Raw genomic sequence first — 17,788 nt, forward strand, 5'->3', positions numbered from 1 at the left:
GAGAACCAATACAATCCCCAAACGCATCAGCAAAGTCAGAAGGACTTTTCCTCAGAGTCTGGTCAGCAGGCAGTGTGTTGTCATTGTAAGACGTCACAAACTTAAAGTCACTGGTTCTAGAACCTGTTGTCAGGTAGGCGTCATAATTGTAAGCGCTGCGTAAAGTTCCTGTGCCGTCAACATCTGCGTAATTAGGAGGGAGATAAGCGCTGGGGATGGCAACTGCTCCATCAAACAACAGTCTGGGCTTTCTCCTGCGACAAAACCTCACACCCAGGATGATGATAATGAAGGTCAGAAAAAAGGTGGACACAGACACCAGCGCGATGATCAGATAGGAGGTCATTTTGGAGTTATTCTCATCATAAGAAATATCCTTCAGTTCCGGCACCTCAGCCAAGTTATCAGAAATAAGTAAATACATGGAACAGGTGGCAGAGAGAGAGGGCTGTCCGTTATCTTTCACTGCTACAATAAGGTTCTGTTTCATGCTGTCAGACTCAGAAATGTCCCGCTGTGTCCTGATCTCTCCGCTGTGGAGACCAATAGTGAAAAGTCCCGGATCAGTGGATTTGACTATATGATAGGACAGCCAGGCGTTCTGTCCGGAGTCCGCGTCCACCGCTATCACTTTGGACACCAGAGAGCCTCCGTGTGCAGCTTTGGGGACCAGCTCGGTCATGAAGGAGTTGCCCTCCGGGGCGGGGTACAGTATCTGAGGAGAGTTGTCATTCACATCCGATATGAAGACACTGACGGTCACGTTGCTGCTGAGCGGAGGAGAACCGTTGTCTCTGGCCATCACGTGGACTTTAAAACTCCGGAACTGTTCATAATCAAACGACCTCACAGCGTGGATCACCCCCGTGTCTCCGTTAACAGAGAGATAGGAGGACACCGGGGCACCGTTCACCTCACCGGGTAACAGAGAATAAATCACTGTACCGTTTTGTCTCCAGTCGGGGTCTCGAGCAGTAACGGAACATAAAGTGGAGCCAGGTTTGTTATTTTCAGTCACATATGCGCTGTAGGACTGTTCCTCAAACACAGGTGGGTTGTCGTTGATGTCTGCTACAGATAACTGAACAGTTTTAGAGGAGGACAGAGGTGGAGAGCCCTCGTCAGTGGCAGTGATTGTAATGTTGTAATCAGACACTAGTTCACGGTCCAGTTGTCCTGTGGTCACCAGAGAATAATAGTTTTTTATAGAAGGAACCAATTTAAAAGGGGACGTTTTGTTGAATGGAGCAGCGGACCTGTCTGTTATTCTCAGAGTCTCTATCCTGCACGTTAATGATTCCCACCTCTGTACCAGGGGGGGTGTCTTCAGGTATGGAGTTAGTCAGGGATTTCAAATTGACTACAGGGGCGTTGTCATTCACATCAGTGATAGAAATTATTGCTTTAGCATAAGATGACAGCCCTAACCCATCTTTTGCTTTAACGCGTATTTCAAATGATGTTGTAGTTTCATAGTCAACAGCACCAATTACTCGTATGTCACCCACTTTACGGTCAATACTAAATATCTTCTTCACATCTTCAGTAACATGTCCAAAGTCATATGTCACATCTCCGTTGACTCCCTCGTCTGCATCAGTAGCACTGACTGTGACCACTACAGTATCTACAGGAGAGTTTTCAGGCAGACTGGCTTCATAAACGGCCTGGCTAAACACTGGGGCGTTATCATTAGCATCCAGTACAGTGACGTGTATGACTACCGTACCTGATCTCTGAGGAGAGCCACCATCTAGAGCTGTAAGGAGCAAATTGAGCTCTTGTTGTTTTTCACGATCAAGCTCTTTTTCAAGAACAAGCTCTATTGTATTTCCATCAACGGCCAAAATGAAATTATCATTCTTTTTGAGGCTGTACTGCTGAACTGAATTTTGTCCTACATCCGCATCGTGCGCCTCCTCTATCACAAAACGAGCCCCCCTGTCTGCCGACTCTCGAATTTCTAAATTGATCGATTCTTCGTTAAATTGTGGCGAGTTATCGTTAATATCTTGAATATGAAGACTGAACGGATGCAGTTCCAGAGGATTCTCCAGCACCAGCTCATGTTTTAGGATGCACGAAGCCTTTTCTCCACAAAGCCCCTCTCGGTCAATCCTGTCGGCAACAATCAACTCTCCGTTGTTCAGGTTTATGTCACAGTAACGTTTGTCTGTCCCATCGGTGTCAATACGGGCTCTTCTGTTAGACAGCGTGCCCGTCTCCAGTCCGAGATCCTTAGCCATATTTCCAATAATTGATCCTCGCTTCATCTCCTCTGGAAAAGAATAGCTCATGTCTCCATATGTGGCATGCAAAAAAAGGAGAAAATGAAATAAGAGTATTTTCGAATCCATCATCGACGATGAGTTCTTAAAAGGTTGAAGAATAAATCGAACAAAGATAGTTCACCCAAATTGCAACTGAGAGTCCAGTGTGATTGTCCCTAAATAGACACAAGAGCAGAAGAATGTACGTCCACCCCAAAGGACAGAGGGATTCAAACATCTTAAGGCTGGTGTATAGCGCCACCGTGAGTTCAACAAAAACACTGACAAAAATTGAGCACTTTAAATTGGCTGTAGCTTATAACTTCTGTTTATTTGTGTGTAAACTAGACACTACAACTGCAATATTACCAATATTTGCAACTGCAGTTATACATAAGGTTCAAACCAGAAAGATCCAGTGTACCTGTGTAGTTTTCCTCCTTCAGAATGTAATGCTAACCTGCTGTTGTGAATGAGTGTTTTCACACTGGATATCCTGAGCCTAAAATGTTTAGCCTCAGCTGATTTTACTAAGGCCAATGAGATAGATGGTTAGCTAATTGCTTCCGCCTGCTCGTTCTCGAACCAATCCTTTTTTAGTTTTTGTTAAATTCTGATTGTTTTGTTTTATTTTGTGGTTTTAATTTTTGTTTTTTTAGTTTTTTTCCTTTTTCAACATTGTTGATTGTTCGAGTTAAATAATACATAAGAATGGTGTATATCCTGTTTAACTACTGAATATCTTGCTTATACTGTTTTCCCTGTTTATACTGTCTGATTGTATCCTGGCCAAAAAATAAAACATATGTATAGATATTTCCATTGACTAGTTAGTAATTCTGTGAACTTGGATCATTTAATTTTTCTATATTTCAAAAGTGGTTAAACTAAATTTTCTGTAATGACTAGAATCAAGATTCACATATCTGCAGAGCTGTAAAAGTTTGGAACGCTGAGCACCTGCATCTATAGTTGAATTAAATAAGGCAGTAGTCATCTGTAATATTTAAAAGGAAAGTTCATTCATGTAGTTACAAAGAGGCATTAAACCTTTAAATAGTTATCAATTTACATATAAGTTTGTATATTATACTTGCAGCTTAAATCACTCATAATAAACACACTAAATGTATTTTGTACTGCCTAACTTCTGATTAGCCTATTCAATCACATATCGGGGAGAAACCAGAGTAGTGGTGTGGATTTAATGAAAGTGTGGAGAAAACTAAACAAGATTCTGAAAAGATATCATCTGTTCAGCACCAAGGACAGAGAAATTAGCCCAGATAGTCAAAAACAGTCGACAAAAGAAAGAGCAGTCGCATGAACAAACAGAGTCAAGTTGGCTGTGTGTGTGTGTGTGTGTGTGTGTGTGTGTGTGTGTGTTTGTGTGTTTCTTAAGAAAAAAGGCTATGACCCTTAAAGACCACTTGCACTAAATATACTACTACAACTTGTCTAACACTGCAGATCTACATATATGGCGATTTAAAGTAATGACAATACCTTAACACTACATACAGTTACCTCCTACCATCACAGAATAGGAATTCATAGTGATAAGTACGATACAGTTTGTCAATGAGTATCAACAACACAAAAGCAGATGCAATAAATCAAACACTTACTTTAAGGCATAGCTGAGACACAAGTAGTTAAGACCAATCACTTAGTCAATCCACAGAAAACAATCAGACAGAACAGCAGTTACCAAAATCACTGTAATAGAATAATTAATTGGGTTAGCTAGAAGAGAAAGTCCCTAATTATGTCAGCATGACCTCTAGTCTACCTGAATGGAACTCACACTCTATGCTGATAAACACAGTGACTGATATTCTGTCACGTCATAACCTGAGAAAAATGCATTATTGGTCTAAAACACAAAACGATAAGCCTCAATTGACCCAGTAAAAATACAGACTGGACACAATACAGAAGTGGTTCCTAAGGTTATGAATAGAAAAAGGTAATGATTCAGAGCATATCATGGAGCAAATACAATCACTGCAGACATGTCCATAGGACAGACATTACAATGCAACTGCAATTAAAATCAAAAACTATTTTTTTCTCTCTAAATTTGATTTGGTCTGTATTACACAATCACAGTGGTCGGACCAAAGAAACATCAACCATAACAAAACTTCAAAAAAGGGAAGGCCAAACAAATATACCTGTTAATAAAGTGCAGTAGACTGGATTCAAATATAAAGACCTACATACTACAGGTGATGCCATTTACCTAAAGAACCAGCATGAGACAAAAGTAGCATGTCTGTGTGGGTTTTCAGTCATTCAGCGTTTAATATACTGTATATATACTGTATATAAATCAGCCTGCTAGACATCATTATAACATGTATTCTTTGACCTTAAGTGTAAGACCACTGTTTAAATTTAAATATATTCATGTAGCTGACAATTCTGTCCAAAGAAACATACAAATGAGGCCCAATCCAACCAACAGTACATAAAGGACAAGCCATCAAGAATAAGTGTCACGAAGCTCAGTTTGAAATTCTCTCTGAGACAAGTAACAAGATTAGGAGAATTAAATAAGACATGCATAAGAAGTTAGATGTTTTTTATTAGTTTTTTGTGTGTTTTAAAGGAGGGAGAGACAGAGAGATATTTGTCTGCCAGAAACCTTTAGCAAATAACTGACATACTAACAATGGCATATGATAACATGTACGCCCACAGAAGTCTTTTCCTCTGCCACAATGATCATATGATTGTGTGAAAGATATGCTTCTGTATCGAAAGACACTGGAAAATGTAACTGGCACAAATATAATCTATCAAAGTCCAACACTGAAACTCAATCATATTTCCCCTTTTTATGCTCTGTCTAATCAATGGTATAGAAGGTTAATTTAAGTTATATATCATCAGTAATAATTTGATTGAAAAACCATATGCACTTATATAAATATGAGTAACACCAATGTTTTGACCTATGGTTTTGACAGCTTAAGAACAATCTTCTTAAAAAATGAATGTCAGAACTTAAAATGAGAAATTGACTTAGGCTAAGTCTAAGACAAATTCACTGCCAGACTAATAAACTGTATGTGTCAAGAATGTTTTTATATATAACAAGATTCAAACTAACAAGCGTCATGTAACATCTAAAATTACACCTAAACAAGAGTTTAACTAGTTCGCCCAATTTTACATCTTCACAGTATGAAAATTAAAGTGGCCGTGTTTGAAATTAAATCGATGTTGGAAATTAAACAAAAAGATTGTTAGAAAGATTATTGAAATTAATCAAAGAACCGCAAAAACTGGTTTAGACCGAAATGAGCAGACAGACGAAAAGATACAAACGCACAAAATACAGTTATGGACAACAACTCATTATTATCAGCGAAGTAGAAAACAATGCTCTGAGTTTGTAAATACCCAGCTGGTAGACGACTTAAATTAAAGTTTAAATGCAAATTGTGTTTGATTTTTTCAAACAATTGACATAATTGATGCTTTGTGTATTCATACCTCTAAACACTCTTCCAATTCCCCAAACGCGTCAGCAAAGTCTGATGGACTTTTCCTCAGAGTCTGGTCAGCAGGCAGTGTGTTGTCATTGTAAGACGTCACAAACTTAAAGTCACTGGTTCTAGAACCTGTTGTCAGGTAGGCGTCATAATTGTAAGCGCTGCGTAAAGTTCCTGTGCCATCAACATCTGCGTAATTAGGAGGGAGATAAGCGCTGGGGATGGCAACTGCTCCATCAAACAACAGTCTGGGCTTTCTCCTGCGACAAAACCTCACACCCAGGATGATGATAATGAAGGTCAGAAAAAAGGTGGACACAGACACCAGCGCGATGATCAGATAAGAGGTCAGTTTGGAGTTCTTCTCATCATAAGAAATATCCTTCAGTTCCGGCACCTCAGCCAAGTTATCAGAAATAAGTAAATACATGGAACAGGTGGCAGAGAGAGAGGGTTGTCCGTTATCTTTCACTGCTACAATAAGGTTCTGTTTCATGCTGTCAGACTCAGAAATGTCCCGCTGTGTCCTGATCTCTCCGCTGTGGAGACCAATAGTGAAAAGTCCCGGATCAGTGGATTTGACTATATGATAGGACAGCCAGGCGTTCTGTCCGGAGTCCGCGTCCACCGCTATCACTTTGGACACCAGAGAGCCTCCGTGTGCAGCTTTGGGGACCAGCTCGGTCATGAAGGAGTTGCCCTCCGGGGCGGGGGTACAGTATCTGAGGAGAGTTGTCATTCACATCAGATATGAAGACACTGACGGTCACGTTGCTGCTGAGCGGAGGAGAACCGTTGTCTCTGGCCATTATGTGGACTTTAAAACTCCTGAACTGTTCATAATCAAAGGATCTCACAGCGTGGATCACCCCCGTGTCTCCGTTAACAGATAGATAGGAGGACACCTGGGCACCGTTCACCTCACCGGGTAACAGAGAATAAATCACTGTACCGTTTTGTCTCCAGTCGGGGTCTCGAGCAGTAACGGAACATAAAGTGGAGCCAGGTTTGTTATTTTCAGTCACATATGCGCTGTAGGACTGTTCCTCAAACACAGGTGGGTTGTCGTTGATGTCTGCTACAGATAACTGAACAGTTTTAGAGGAGGACAGAGGTGGAGAGCCCTCGTCAGTGGCAGTGATTGTAATGTTGTAATCAGACACTAGTTCACGGTCCAGTTGTCCTGTCGTCACCAGAGAATAATAGTTTTTAATAGAAGGAACCAACTTAAAAGGGACGTTTTGTTGAATGGAGCAGCGGACCTGTCTGTTATTCTCAGAGTCTCTGTCCTGCACGTTAATGATGCCCACCTCTGTACCAGGTGACACGTTCTCGGGTATGGGGTTAGTCAGCGATTTCAGATATATAACTGGGGCGTTATCATTTACATCAGTGATATCAATAATCACCTTTGCTTCTGAAGAGAGGCCATAACCATCTTTCGCCTCAACAAACACTTCATATTTCGATCCTTCTTCATAATCTATGTCACCTGTCACACTGATGTCTCCAGTTTTCTCATCCAGTAAAAAAAGCTTTTGTGTTTTATCAGAGAGTCGGCTAAACTCATATGTTACCTGTCCGTTTACACCTTCGTCTGCGTCAGATGCACTAACAGTGATAACTTGGGTTTTCATAGGTGAGTTTTCCGGTAACGTAACTGTATATACAGCCTCAGTAAAAACTGGGGCGTTATCATTAGCATCAAGTACAATGACGTGTATGACTACAGTCCCGGATCTCTGAGGAGAACCACCATCCACAGCTGTGAGCAATACTTTCATTTCCTGCTGCTCCTCTCGGTCTAACTCTTTATTTAAAACCAACTCGCCATATGTTCTGCCAGCACTTGTCGTCTGAATACTGAACACAAAGTGAGGGTTTGGTTGCAAAATGTACCTTTCAACTGAGTTTTTGCCTACATCTGCATCTTGTGCTGCATTAATGCGATACCTAGCTCCTTTGTCAGCTGACTCTCTGATTTCCAGTTTTACAGTATCTTTCGGGAATATTGGTGCATTGTCGTTTATGTCCTGCACCTGCAGGGACAACCGGTGTAACTCCAACGGATTCTCTAACAGCAAGTCGAATTTAAGAACACACGAAGGCTTTTCTCCACAATGCTCCTCTCTGTCTATTCTTTCCGCAACGATTAAATCTCCGCTTCGAAGGTTAATTCCGCAATATTGTCTGTCGTTTCCCTCCATGTCAACACGAGCTTTGCGAACAGACAGACTGCCCACCTCCAGCCCGAGATCCTTGGCGATATTTCCAATAACAGATCCGCGCTTGAGCTCCTCCTGTACAGAATAGCTCAGGTCTCCATGTGTGTATTGCAGCGCAACAAAGAAAAAGACAAAGCCACAGCTTTGAAGAAACCACCGTCTATGCATCATCCTCAGACAGTAGAGTACTACACAAACCAAAACACGTCAATTTCAAACATTCAAAAACGGTATTAGATCAAATGTGCCTTCCAAGCATTTGCCGTCTTTGTTGAAGGCTGTATAGAACACGGGTGGAAGATCCCAATAATGGGTGGTGTGCAAAACAAGATGACTATATGACTCCATAGCTGGTCTACACTGACACCGTGAGTACAAATGGAACATAGCAATTTGTTTTTAAAATCCACTATCCGGGCGTTTGACATTTAATGTTTAAATAAAAAACACTTTTATAAAGGTATCAAACCATTTGATCAAACCAGTCATTTGGAAGTATTTCGTTTTTTTTTAAATGAAGTGAGGTGCTAGTTCTTCGTGCAATAAGACTTTACAAACAAGAACTCAATTCCTCATAAATTGATCAGCCTCAAGCATTTCATAGTGATAAGACAACATAACCCAAATGTTTATGTCAAATGTGTCTAAACACCTTGAGGATACAAAAGCCTATACTAGAATAATATTCATTGATTTTAGTTCTGCGTTTAATACTTTACAACCCTATCTGCTTTTAAAGAAAACTGAATGATATACATGTTAACCCTGCCCTGATCAAATTGTTTCACTCCTTTTTAACTAACAGTACACAACAGGCGAAGTCAATGGGACGCTGTCAGAGGTCAAACATAGAAACAGGGGGTCCCACAAGGTTCTGTGGTATCTCAGATACTTTTCAAATTGTACCCATCAACTACTTCAAAATGAAAACCACTTGCTGCACTGGACGTTAGTGAACGTAAACTTTTACTGTAGAAAACTTCAAAATAGTCGTAATTTGTAGGAGATTGGGAAGCAATTGAATACATAACACATCACTGACTGACGAGAGACATATTTCCAATTCCACCGTATGTGACTGTCATTTTCCTTTTTCTTCATCTAAAACTATGGAGACCCAACGTTAATTAAACAATGGAACATATAGAAGTCTAAACATATGGTAAACTGCAATCTAAAATATAACACAGCCCATTCATTTTTTTAGTGGGAACAAATGACACAGATGTAAGTTCCTGAAAACGCAATAATAAATGAACAGCGAGGTTCAGCACCAAGGACAGAGACACGAAGAACTAGATGCAGCTCTACCCAAGATACACAGATGAACACACCAGTGCTGGGCAAACCGATAAATACAAAGAGAAAATTAACCTCATCACAGTCTTATCTTGGACTGTACCTGACAGAAATAAAATATATGCGTACTAAAGTTGAAGAATGAAGTAAATAGCTTGGGGTAGGAGGGCGATTATAACAGTTAAACAAAAAAGACCGGACAATACAGGAGGGAAAACACGTAGATAGGCTGCTCCTGATGTATCAACCAAAATAAAACGAATTTGCTCAAATATATGACATTTAAAGAATGTTTGTGTTCAGTACAGCTAAATATTAGATGCTTGGCAAATTCCTGAAAAAAAATCAGTGATACAAGTCAAACCGCTGGAAAAGATTACCTCCACACTCGAGAGAATCAGTGAATCTGGAACTAAAAAGAAAACCAACGTCACTATTTCACATGATAAAACACCCAAAGTCACACTCAAGTTAGGCCAACATGTAGGGAACACATGCAAAAGCAGTAGCGATGCTTTCAAGCTTGTACTAACATTTAATTGGGACCAAATTCACCAAAGACAAAGAAGGTTGTTGAAAATCTTTGAGGAGTGTCAACTAACAGCATAATGTGTTACAGCGTTTAAAATTGTCAGAATAAGTGAGGAAAAAGAAACCAAAAGACAAGTGGCACCCGTTCTTACCTCAGGAGAGACATCACAACCCCCAAACACTTCAGCAAAGTCTGATGGACTTTTCCTCAGAGTCTGGTCAGCAGGCAGTGTGTTGTCATTGTAAGACGTCACAAACTTAAAGTCACTGGTTCTAGAACCTGTTGTCAGGTAGGCGTCATAATTGTAAGCGCTGCGTAAAGTTCCTGTGCCGTCAACATCTGCGTAATTAGGAGGGAGATAAGCGCTGGGGATGGCAACTGCTCCATCAAACAACAGTCTGGGCTTTCTCCTGCGACAAAACCTCACACCCAGGATGATGATAATGAAGGTCAGAAAAAAGGTGGACACAGACACCAGCGCGATGATCAGATAAGAGGTCAGTTTGGAGTTCTTCTCATCATGAGAAATATCCTTCAGTTCTGGCACCTCAGCCAAGTTATCAGAAATAAGTAAATACATGGAACAGGTGGCAGAGAGAGAGGGCTGTCCGTTATCTTTCACTGCTACAATAAGGTTCTGTTTCATGCTGTCAGACTCAGAAATGTCTCGCTGTGTCCTGATCTCTCCGCTGTGGAGACCAATAGTGAAAAGTCCCGGATCAGTGGATTTGACTATATGATAGGACAGCCAGGCGTTCTGTCCGGAGTCCGCGTCCACCGCTATCACTTTGGACACCAGAGAGCCTCCGTGTGCAGCTTTGGGGACCAGCTCGGTCATGAAGGAGTTGCCCTCCGGGGCGGGGTACAGTATCTGAGGAGAGTTGTCATTCACATCCGATATGAAGACACTGACGGTCACGTTGCTGCTGAGCGGAGGAGAACCGTTGTCTCTGGCCATCACGTGGACTTTAAAACTCCTGAACTGTTCATAATCAAACGACCTCACAGCGTGGATCATCCCCCGTGTCTCCGTTAACAGATAGATAGGAGGACACCGGGGCACCGTTCACCTCACCGGGTAACAGAGAATAAATCACTGTACCGTTTTGTCTCCAGTCGGGGTCTCGAGCAGTAACGGAACATAAAGTGTAGCCAGGTTTGTTATTTTCAGTCACATATGCGCTGTAGGACTGTTCCTCAAACACAGGTGGGTTGTCGTTGATGTCTGCTACAGATAACTGAACAGTTTTAGAGGAGGACAGAGGTGGAGAGCCCTCGTCAGTGGCAGTGATTGTAATGTTGTAATCAGACACTAGTTCACGGTCCAGTTGTCCTGTGGTCACCAGAGAATAATAGTTTTTAATAGAAGGGAACCAACTTAAAAGGGGACGTTTTGTTGAATGGAGCAGCGGACCTGTCTGTTATTCTCAGAGTCTCTGTCCTGCACGTTAATGATGCCCACCTCTGTACCAGGTGACACGTTCTCAGGTATGGGGTTAGTCAGTGATTTCATGTATATAACTGGGGCGTTGTCATTTATATCTGTAATTTCAATCATCACCGTTGCATATGACGCCAATCCCAGACCATCTTTGGCGCTAATCTGCATTTCATATGACGATTCTTTTTCATAATCAATCGATCCAGCCACTTTAACTTCTCCTGTTTTAGGGTTTAGAGAGAAAACTTGGTTTTCATCAGAAACATGGTCAAATCCGTAAGTAACTTCACCATACATTCCCTCGTCTGCATCAGTAGCACTCACTGTTATCACCAATGTATCCAGAGGAGTATTTTCAGGCAGACTGGCTTTATAAACGGTCTGGCTGAATACTGGCACATTATCATTAGCATCCAGTACAGTGACGTGTATGACTACAGTACCTGATCTCTGAGGAGAGCCACCGTCGAATGCGGTAAGCAATAACAAAATCTCTTTTTTGTCCTCTCTGTCTAAATCTTTGTCTAAGACCAATTCACCATATTTTCGGCCACCTGATTTTGTATTTACATTTAGTTTGAAATGATCATTCTGCTGAAGTGAGTAGCCCTGAACAGCATTTTCTCCGATATCTCCATCGTGTGCTTCATCCAAGAAGAAAACGTGCACCTTTGTCCGCTGATTCCCTGAATTTCAATCCTAAGTGAATCCTCTTTAAACTGCGGTGAATTATCGTTGATATCTTGAACGCGGATACTAATACGGTGCAGCTCTAATGGATTTTCTAGTACGAGTTCCTGTTTTAGAACACACGATGCCTTTTTCGCACAAAGCCCTTCTCTGTCAATCCTTTCTTGAACGATCAAGTCTCCGGTGTTGAGATTTAACACCGCAGTACTGGACGTTGTTATCCTCAGTATCGATACGGGCCTTGCGAGCAGACAGCCTGCCCAAATCAAGTCCCAGATCCTTAGCGATATTCCCAATTACAGATCCTCGTTTCATCTCCTCCGGGATAGAGTAACTCACGTCTCCATAGACGGGGTGGAGGACAAGAAAAATAAAAGCAAGGCCGTAGAGCAGCGCAAATCTGTTGTAGCCCATTGTTACAGCGAGAAAGATCAGTACTGCTACTGATTATGTCAAAATATATCAAAGCTGCAAGTGGGGTTTCTCCAATATAGAGAAATAGTCTGTGGTCATATCGCGAAGCGTTTTTATCAACTGCAGTACAATAGCAGAGTCAAGCTTTCAATTCGTTGAGACAGAAGGGAGGAGAATGACCATGTCCTCTCGTTTAGTGGTACACACTGACACCATGAGTATTTGCCTGGGTATAACAAGGCGATGTATGACTTCTGACGTCATTAAATATATAGTAGTTCAGAGAACGTTGTTGATAAAAACAACATTACTACAACTGATAAAAAAACAAACAATAATAGCTTTACTATTTTAGGATCAATTTGCCTTAATACAAGATGGCTTGTGATGAAAAAATAAATAAAAAATAAACACAAAAAGTGGGAATCAATATGAAACCCTTCAAATTTGTGTCTTGCAAACAAACCTATATTCTCACCTAATTCTTGTCTTTTCAAAATGTACACTAAGCACAGAAACTACTTCTGTAGTCGTTTTTCTCACATCTGTATACGCTGCCTGAACATTAAAAGCTAAACTGATGATCCAAAAATGTAACGTCCCTCCCTCATTGATGAAACGGTGATATTTTTTTCTCCCTTGCTGATCTTTCTTACCATTTCTATCTTACTGGCGTGGATCAAGTAAAATAGAGGAAATTCAGTTAAGTATCTTCTTGCATAACATTTTGTGCTAACATAGTATAAAAATACTGGTTGTGCATATTGAAAGTGCATGTAAAAAAATAATTTAAGAATTTTAGTCATCTATTTACAGAACCATCATTTGAAGTTGCATACTGTAAATTGAAGCATTGTGTGCCTTCAACTCTATCACCAACACTTCTGTACTCTATGTTGAAGCACTGCAGTGACACACAGATCTATTAGAATAGCGATTGTCCTGAACTAGTTTTGACAACTTGGAGACACAAACAGACATCTATTTCTTTCCAAAACAAGGTATTTAGTTGAATGTTTGAATCTACCATAATGAGCAACAAAACACTATTTGCATTGTCCTTGATGTTGACGTTGGTGTAAACATCAGGAAAAGATTACTTTTTCAGAGAGAGCTTTGAACATGGTGCAATTGGACACCTATTAAACTGTACATTTGGCATGCCTTCAGAAAGGCTGACCAACAGCTGTTACAAAGCCCACGAAAACAATGCTGCCATTTAATTTATTACCTTGGAACAGCAAAATGAATCAAATACGATAGTGACATTGAAGAAATTAAAAAAGAATTAATCTGCAAAGTGTTTAAAAAAAAAAGTTTTCTTTGCATTTAAATGGAGAGACGACTTTAACACTCTTTTCCCTCTCTGGCACTTGTTTAATCCATTATCATTGTAAAGGAATGTTCCAATTTGTACATGACAAAAGTGTCTTACAATAGTCCACGCAGACATCACCTTTATAAAGCGCATCTGTTGATTTAGAAACTGAATCCTTGAGTATAATAATTATTTCAAAGCACCTCTAGCTGTGAGTACAACTTATCGAATAACTTACATTAGATTTGTACCACACAATGTTTTTTGTAATTAGGATTGCACATGGACAACAAAGACAATGTATCCATCAAGAGAAAGAAATACATAAATATGAAATTGTGCGATAGTCTGGACATGAGGATATACCATATTATGTCAACAAAAGTAACAAAATAAATTAAGTGAGAACGTATTTTCCTTGGCAATGCCCACTTCACTCAAAGCCAACACAGATAATGGAAGCACTACTACTCAAGCAGAACAGTCAAAGAGGTTCACTTTTCATATTCATATGACTCTAATAGCGTGTCCCAATATCCACAAAAGGTAATCAGCTCCACCTGAGTGTCAATTCTACAGAAGTTCAGAGAATTATAACAAAAAAGAGCAACAGCATATTCAAATAAGACTAGCACAATTTGAAAAACCTAAAACATTTAGAAAATGCAATATCAAGTCAAATTCCATTAAACAAAGCTCAAAAGAGAGGTGAAATGCAAGAAATGCATCATAGGATCAAACGGAGTTCAGCACCATGGACAGAGTGAAAGGAACGGACTGTCAAAAAGTTCCCTTTACTAGGAAGGGCAATAATGTGAACATATAAACATTTATTTAACATAATATCCCCAAATAACAACATGCCCTAAACCTGACACCTCTCATCATATAGGCATCACCATAATTTTTGAGAAGACTCTTAAAAATTATATTTAAATCACAACCACAGACAAGACCAATGGAACTTAAAAGAGCAAAAAAACAAAGTTTCAGAATGACTGCAGGACGATGACCAATAGTTCCGTAATAAGAAATGTGTCCCTACCTCAGGAGAAGCATCACAATCTCCAAACGCGTCAGCAAAGTCTGATGGACTTTTCCTCAGAGTCTGGTCAGCAGGCAGTGTGTTGTCATTGTAAGACGTCACAAACTTAAAGTCACTGGTTCTAGAACCTGTTGTCAGGTAGGCGTCATAATTGTAAGCGCTGCGTAAAGTTCCTGTGCCGTCAACATCTGCGTAATTAGGAGGGAGATAAGCGCTGGGGATGGCAACTGCTCCATCAAACAACAGTCTGGGCTTTCTCCTGCGACAAAACCTCACACCCAGGATGATGATAATGAAGGTCAGAAAAAAGGTGGACACAGACACCAGCGCGATGATCAGATAAGAGGTCAGTTTGGAGTTCTTCTCATCATAAGAAATATCCTTCAGTTCTGGCACCTCAGCCAAGTTATCAGAAATAAGTAAATACATGGAACAGGTGGCAGAGAGAGAGGGCTGTCCGTTATCTTTCACTGCCACAATAAGGTTCTGTTTCATGCTGTCAGACTCAGAAATGTCCCGCTGTGTCCTGATCTCTCCGCTGTGGAGGCCAATAGTGAAAAGTCCCGGATCAGTGGATTTGACTATATGATAGGACAGCCAGGCGTTCTGTCCGGAGTCCGCGTCCACCGCTATCACTTTGGACACCAGAGAGCCTCCGTGTGCAGCTTTGGGGACCAGCTCGGTCATGAAGGAGTTGCCCTCCAGGGCGGGGTACAATATCTGAGGAGAGTTGTCATTCCCATCCGATATGAAGACACTGACGGTCACGTTGCTGCTGAGTGGAGGAGGACCGTTGTCTCTGGCCATCACGTGGACTTTAAAACTCCTGAACTGTTCATAATCAAACGACCTCACAGCGTGGATCACCCCCGTGTCTCCGTTAACAGATAGATAGGAGGACACCGGGGCACCGTTCACCTCACCGGGTAACAGAGAATAAATCACTGTACCGTTTTGTCTCCAGTCGGGGTCTCGAGCAGTAACGGAACATAAAGTGGAGCCTGGTTTGTTATTTTCAGTCACATATGCGCTGTAGGACTGTTCCTCAAACACAGGTGGGTTGTCGTTGATGTCTGCTACAGATAACTGAACAGTTTTAGAGGAGGACAGAGGTGGAGAGCCCTCGTCAGTGGCAGTGATTGTAATGTTGTAATCAGACACTAGTTCACGGTCCAGTTGTCCTGTGGTCACCAGAGAATAATAGTTTTTAATAGAAGAAACCAACTTAAAAGGAACGTTTTGCTGAAGGGAGCAGCGGACCTGTCTGTTATTCTCAGAGTCTCTGTCCTGCACGTTAATGATGCCCACCTCTGTACCAGGTGACACGTTCTCAGGTATGGGGTTAGTCAGCGATTTCAGATATATAACTGGGGCATTGTCATTTACATCTGTAACATCTATGATGACTTTGGCATAAGAGGTTAATCCCAAACCATCTTTTGCTGTGACGCGCAGTTCAAACGATGACGCCGTTTCAAAATCAACTGTAGTAGTCAATTGTATATCACCTGTCTTGTGATCTATAGTAAACATTGACTTAATATCTTCTGAAATGTGTCCAAAATCATATGTAACGTCTCCGTTGAGTCCCTCGTCGGCATCAGCAGCACTCACTGTCAGCACAACAGTACCGAGTGGAGAGTTTTCAGGCAGACTGGCTTTATAAACGGCCTGGCTAAACACTGGGACGTTATCATTAGCATCGAGTACAGTGATGTGAATGACCACAGTACCTGATCTCTGAGGAGAACCACCATCCAACGCTGTAAGAAGTAGATTGATTTCCTTTAATATTTCGCGGTCAAGCTCTTTGTTAAGGACAAGTTCCACAGAATTAGTTCCAATGCCCAGAATAAAATTGTCATTGCTTTGGAGGTTGTACGTCTGAACTGAATATTTGCCTATATCCGCATCATGTGCTTCTTCTATTGGAAAACGGGCACCCTTTGACGCGGATTCACGTATATCTATATGGATCAATTCTTTATTAAATCGCGGAGAGTTATCATTTATGTCCTGGATATGCATACTAATTCGATGCAATTCTAATGGATTTTCTAACATGAGTTCTTGTTTTAAAACGCAGGATGCTTTGTCTCCACAAAGGCCCTCTCGGTCAATCCTCCCGGCAGCTGTCAGATCCCCGTTTCTGAGGTTTAAATCACAATAACGTTTGTCGCTCCCATCGGTATCAATGCGGGCCTTTCGAGCGGATAGCCTGCTTGGTTCAAGGCCTAAGTCTTTGACAATATTTCCGATCACAGATCCGCGTCTCATCTCCTCAGGAAAAGAATAGCTTACATCTCCATTGGCAAAATCAAAAGAAATGAGCAGTAAAGCAACGGCACAGCTTTGTAATGCGAGCCCTGTGATAGGCATCATGTCGCCGATGTGAAACAGTAAACGTTCCCTTGCCAGTGTACAGGCACAAAGGCAAAAAAGGAGAAGGATTTAAACCAATAACAACACAATACGAAGACCGATTATCTGCCTGTCTGGACGATCAAACTCAGCACATTGAGTCACATTGTGCGTCGATATCAGTGGGTGGATGTCGACACATAATCTATTACAGCTGGTGCATAGCGACATCGTGAGTCTCCTCTAGAAATTGCATACGTCCACTAGCAGCAAGTCTGTACAAAGCGTAGAATTATGAAAAAAGCATATATGAAGAGCATATTTAAACGCGGGGAATTATATATTGAAATTCCTTGACACATGTTGTGAGGATGAAACGTAAAGGGCAGGTCTAAAACAGCATTGTTCACCACGGCACGTCAAGCACAGCTTTTTAGATGTTCAAAAACAGACTCATTTTTTTCTGAACATTTATATTCTTGTATTGAAATAAAGTAGTCTACCTATGAAGTTCAACGTGTAGTGAATAGATCATTGTTCTTAAGTATTTCTTGACGCTATCCACGACAACTGCTTTGGAAACAATTTATAGTATGTTTGTAAAGAGAGAGCAAAACGGCACCCTTTGACAAATCCTATAAAATCCCTAATAAATGAACGACTACATTGTTTAAATATTGTATTTAAGCG

The 17,788-nt window shown here is 41.0% G+C and overlaps 3 protein-coding genes and 1 pseudogene across 8 annotated transcripts in view; all 4 read right to left on the bottom strand.

Moving 5' to 3' along the window:
* The window catches only part of LOC144524403 (protocadherin gamma-C5-like), a 190,213-nt gene that overhangs the window by 157,371 nt on the left and 15,054 nt on the right, over positions 1-17,788 (bottom strand). The window contains exon 1 of one of the 6 annotated variants that reach the window (XM_078260631.1): positions 14,738-17,216. The exons of 4 other annotated variants lie outside the window; for them this stretch is intronic. In XM_078260631.1, coding sequence (XP_078116757.1) covers positions 14,738-17,119 — 2,382 coding nt within the window. In that variant the 5' untranslated portion in view covers positions 17,120-17,216. Of the gene's footprint in view, positions 1-14,737; positions 17,217-17,788 lie in introns of those variants that run through there. One more of the 6 variants, XM_078260637.1, reaches the window with a different exon arrangement.
* On the bottom strand, positions 1,124-2,584 carry LOC144524407 (protocadherin gamma-A4-like). The gene has a single exon (XM_078260640.1). It carries the CDS (start codon positions 2,358-2,360, stop codon positions 1,221-1,223), a length of 1,140 nt encoding a protein of 379 aa, XP_078116766.1. The 5' UTR covers positions 2,361-2,584; the 3' UTR covers positions 1,124-1,220.
* LOC144524405 (protocadherin gamma-A12-like) lies at positions 6,252-8,277 on the bottom strand. The gene has a single exon (XM_078260638.1). It carries the CDS (start codon positions 8,167-8,169, stop codon positions 6,343-6,345), a length of 1,827 nt encoding a protein of 608 aa, XP_078116764.1. The 5' UTR covers positions 8,170-8,277; the 3' UTR covers positions 6,252-6,342.
* Positions 11,138-12,493, bottom strand: LOC144524406 (protocadherin beta-15-like; annotated as a pseudogene).

The sequence above is a fragment of the Sander vitreus genome, chromosome 10 (genome assembly GCF_031162955.1).
Source record: "Sander vitreus isolate 19-12246 chromosome 10, sanVit1, whole genome shotgun sequence".
Lineage (NCBI taxonomy): Eukaryota > Metazoa > Chordata > Actinopteri > Perciformes > Percidae > Sander > Sander vitreus.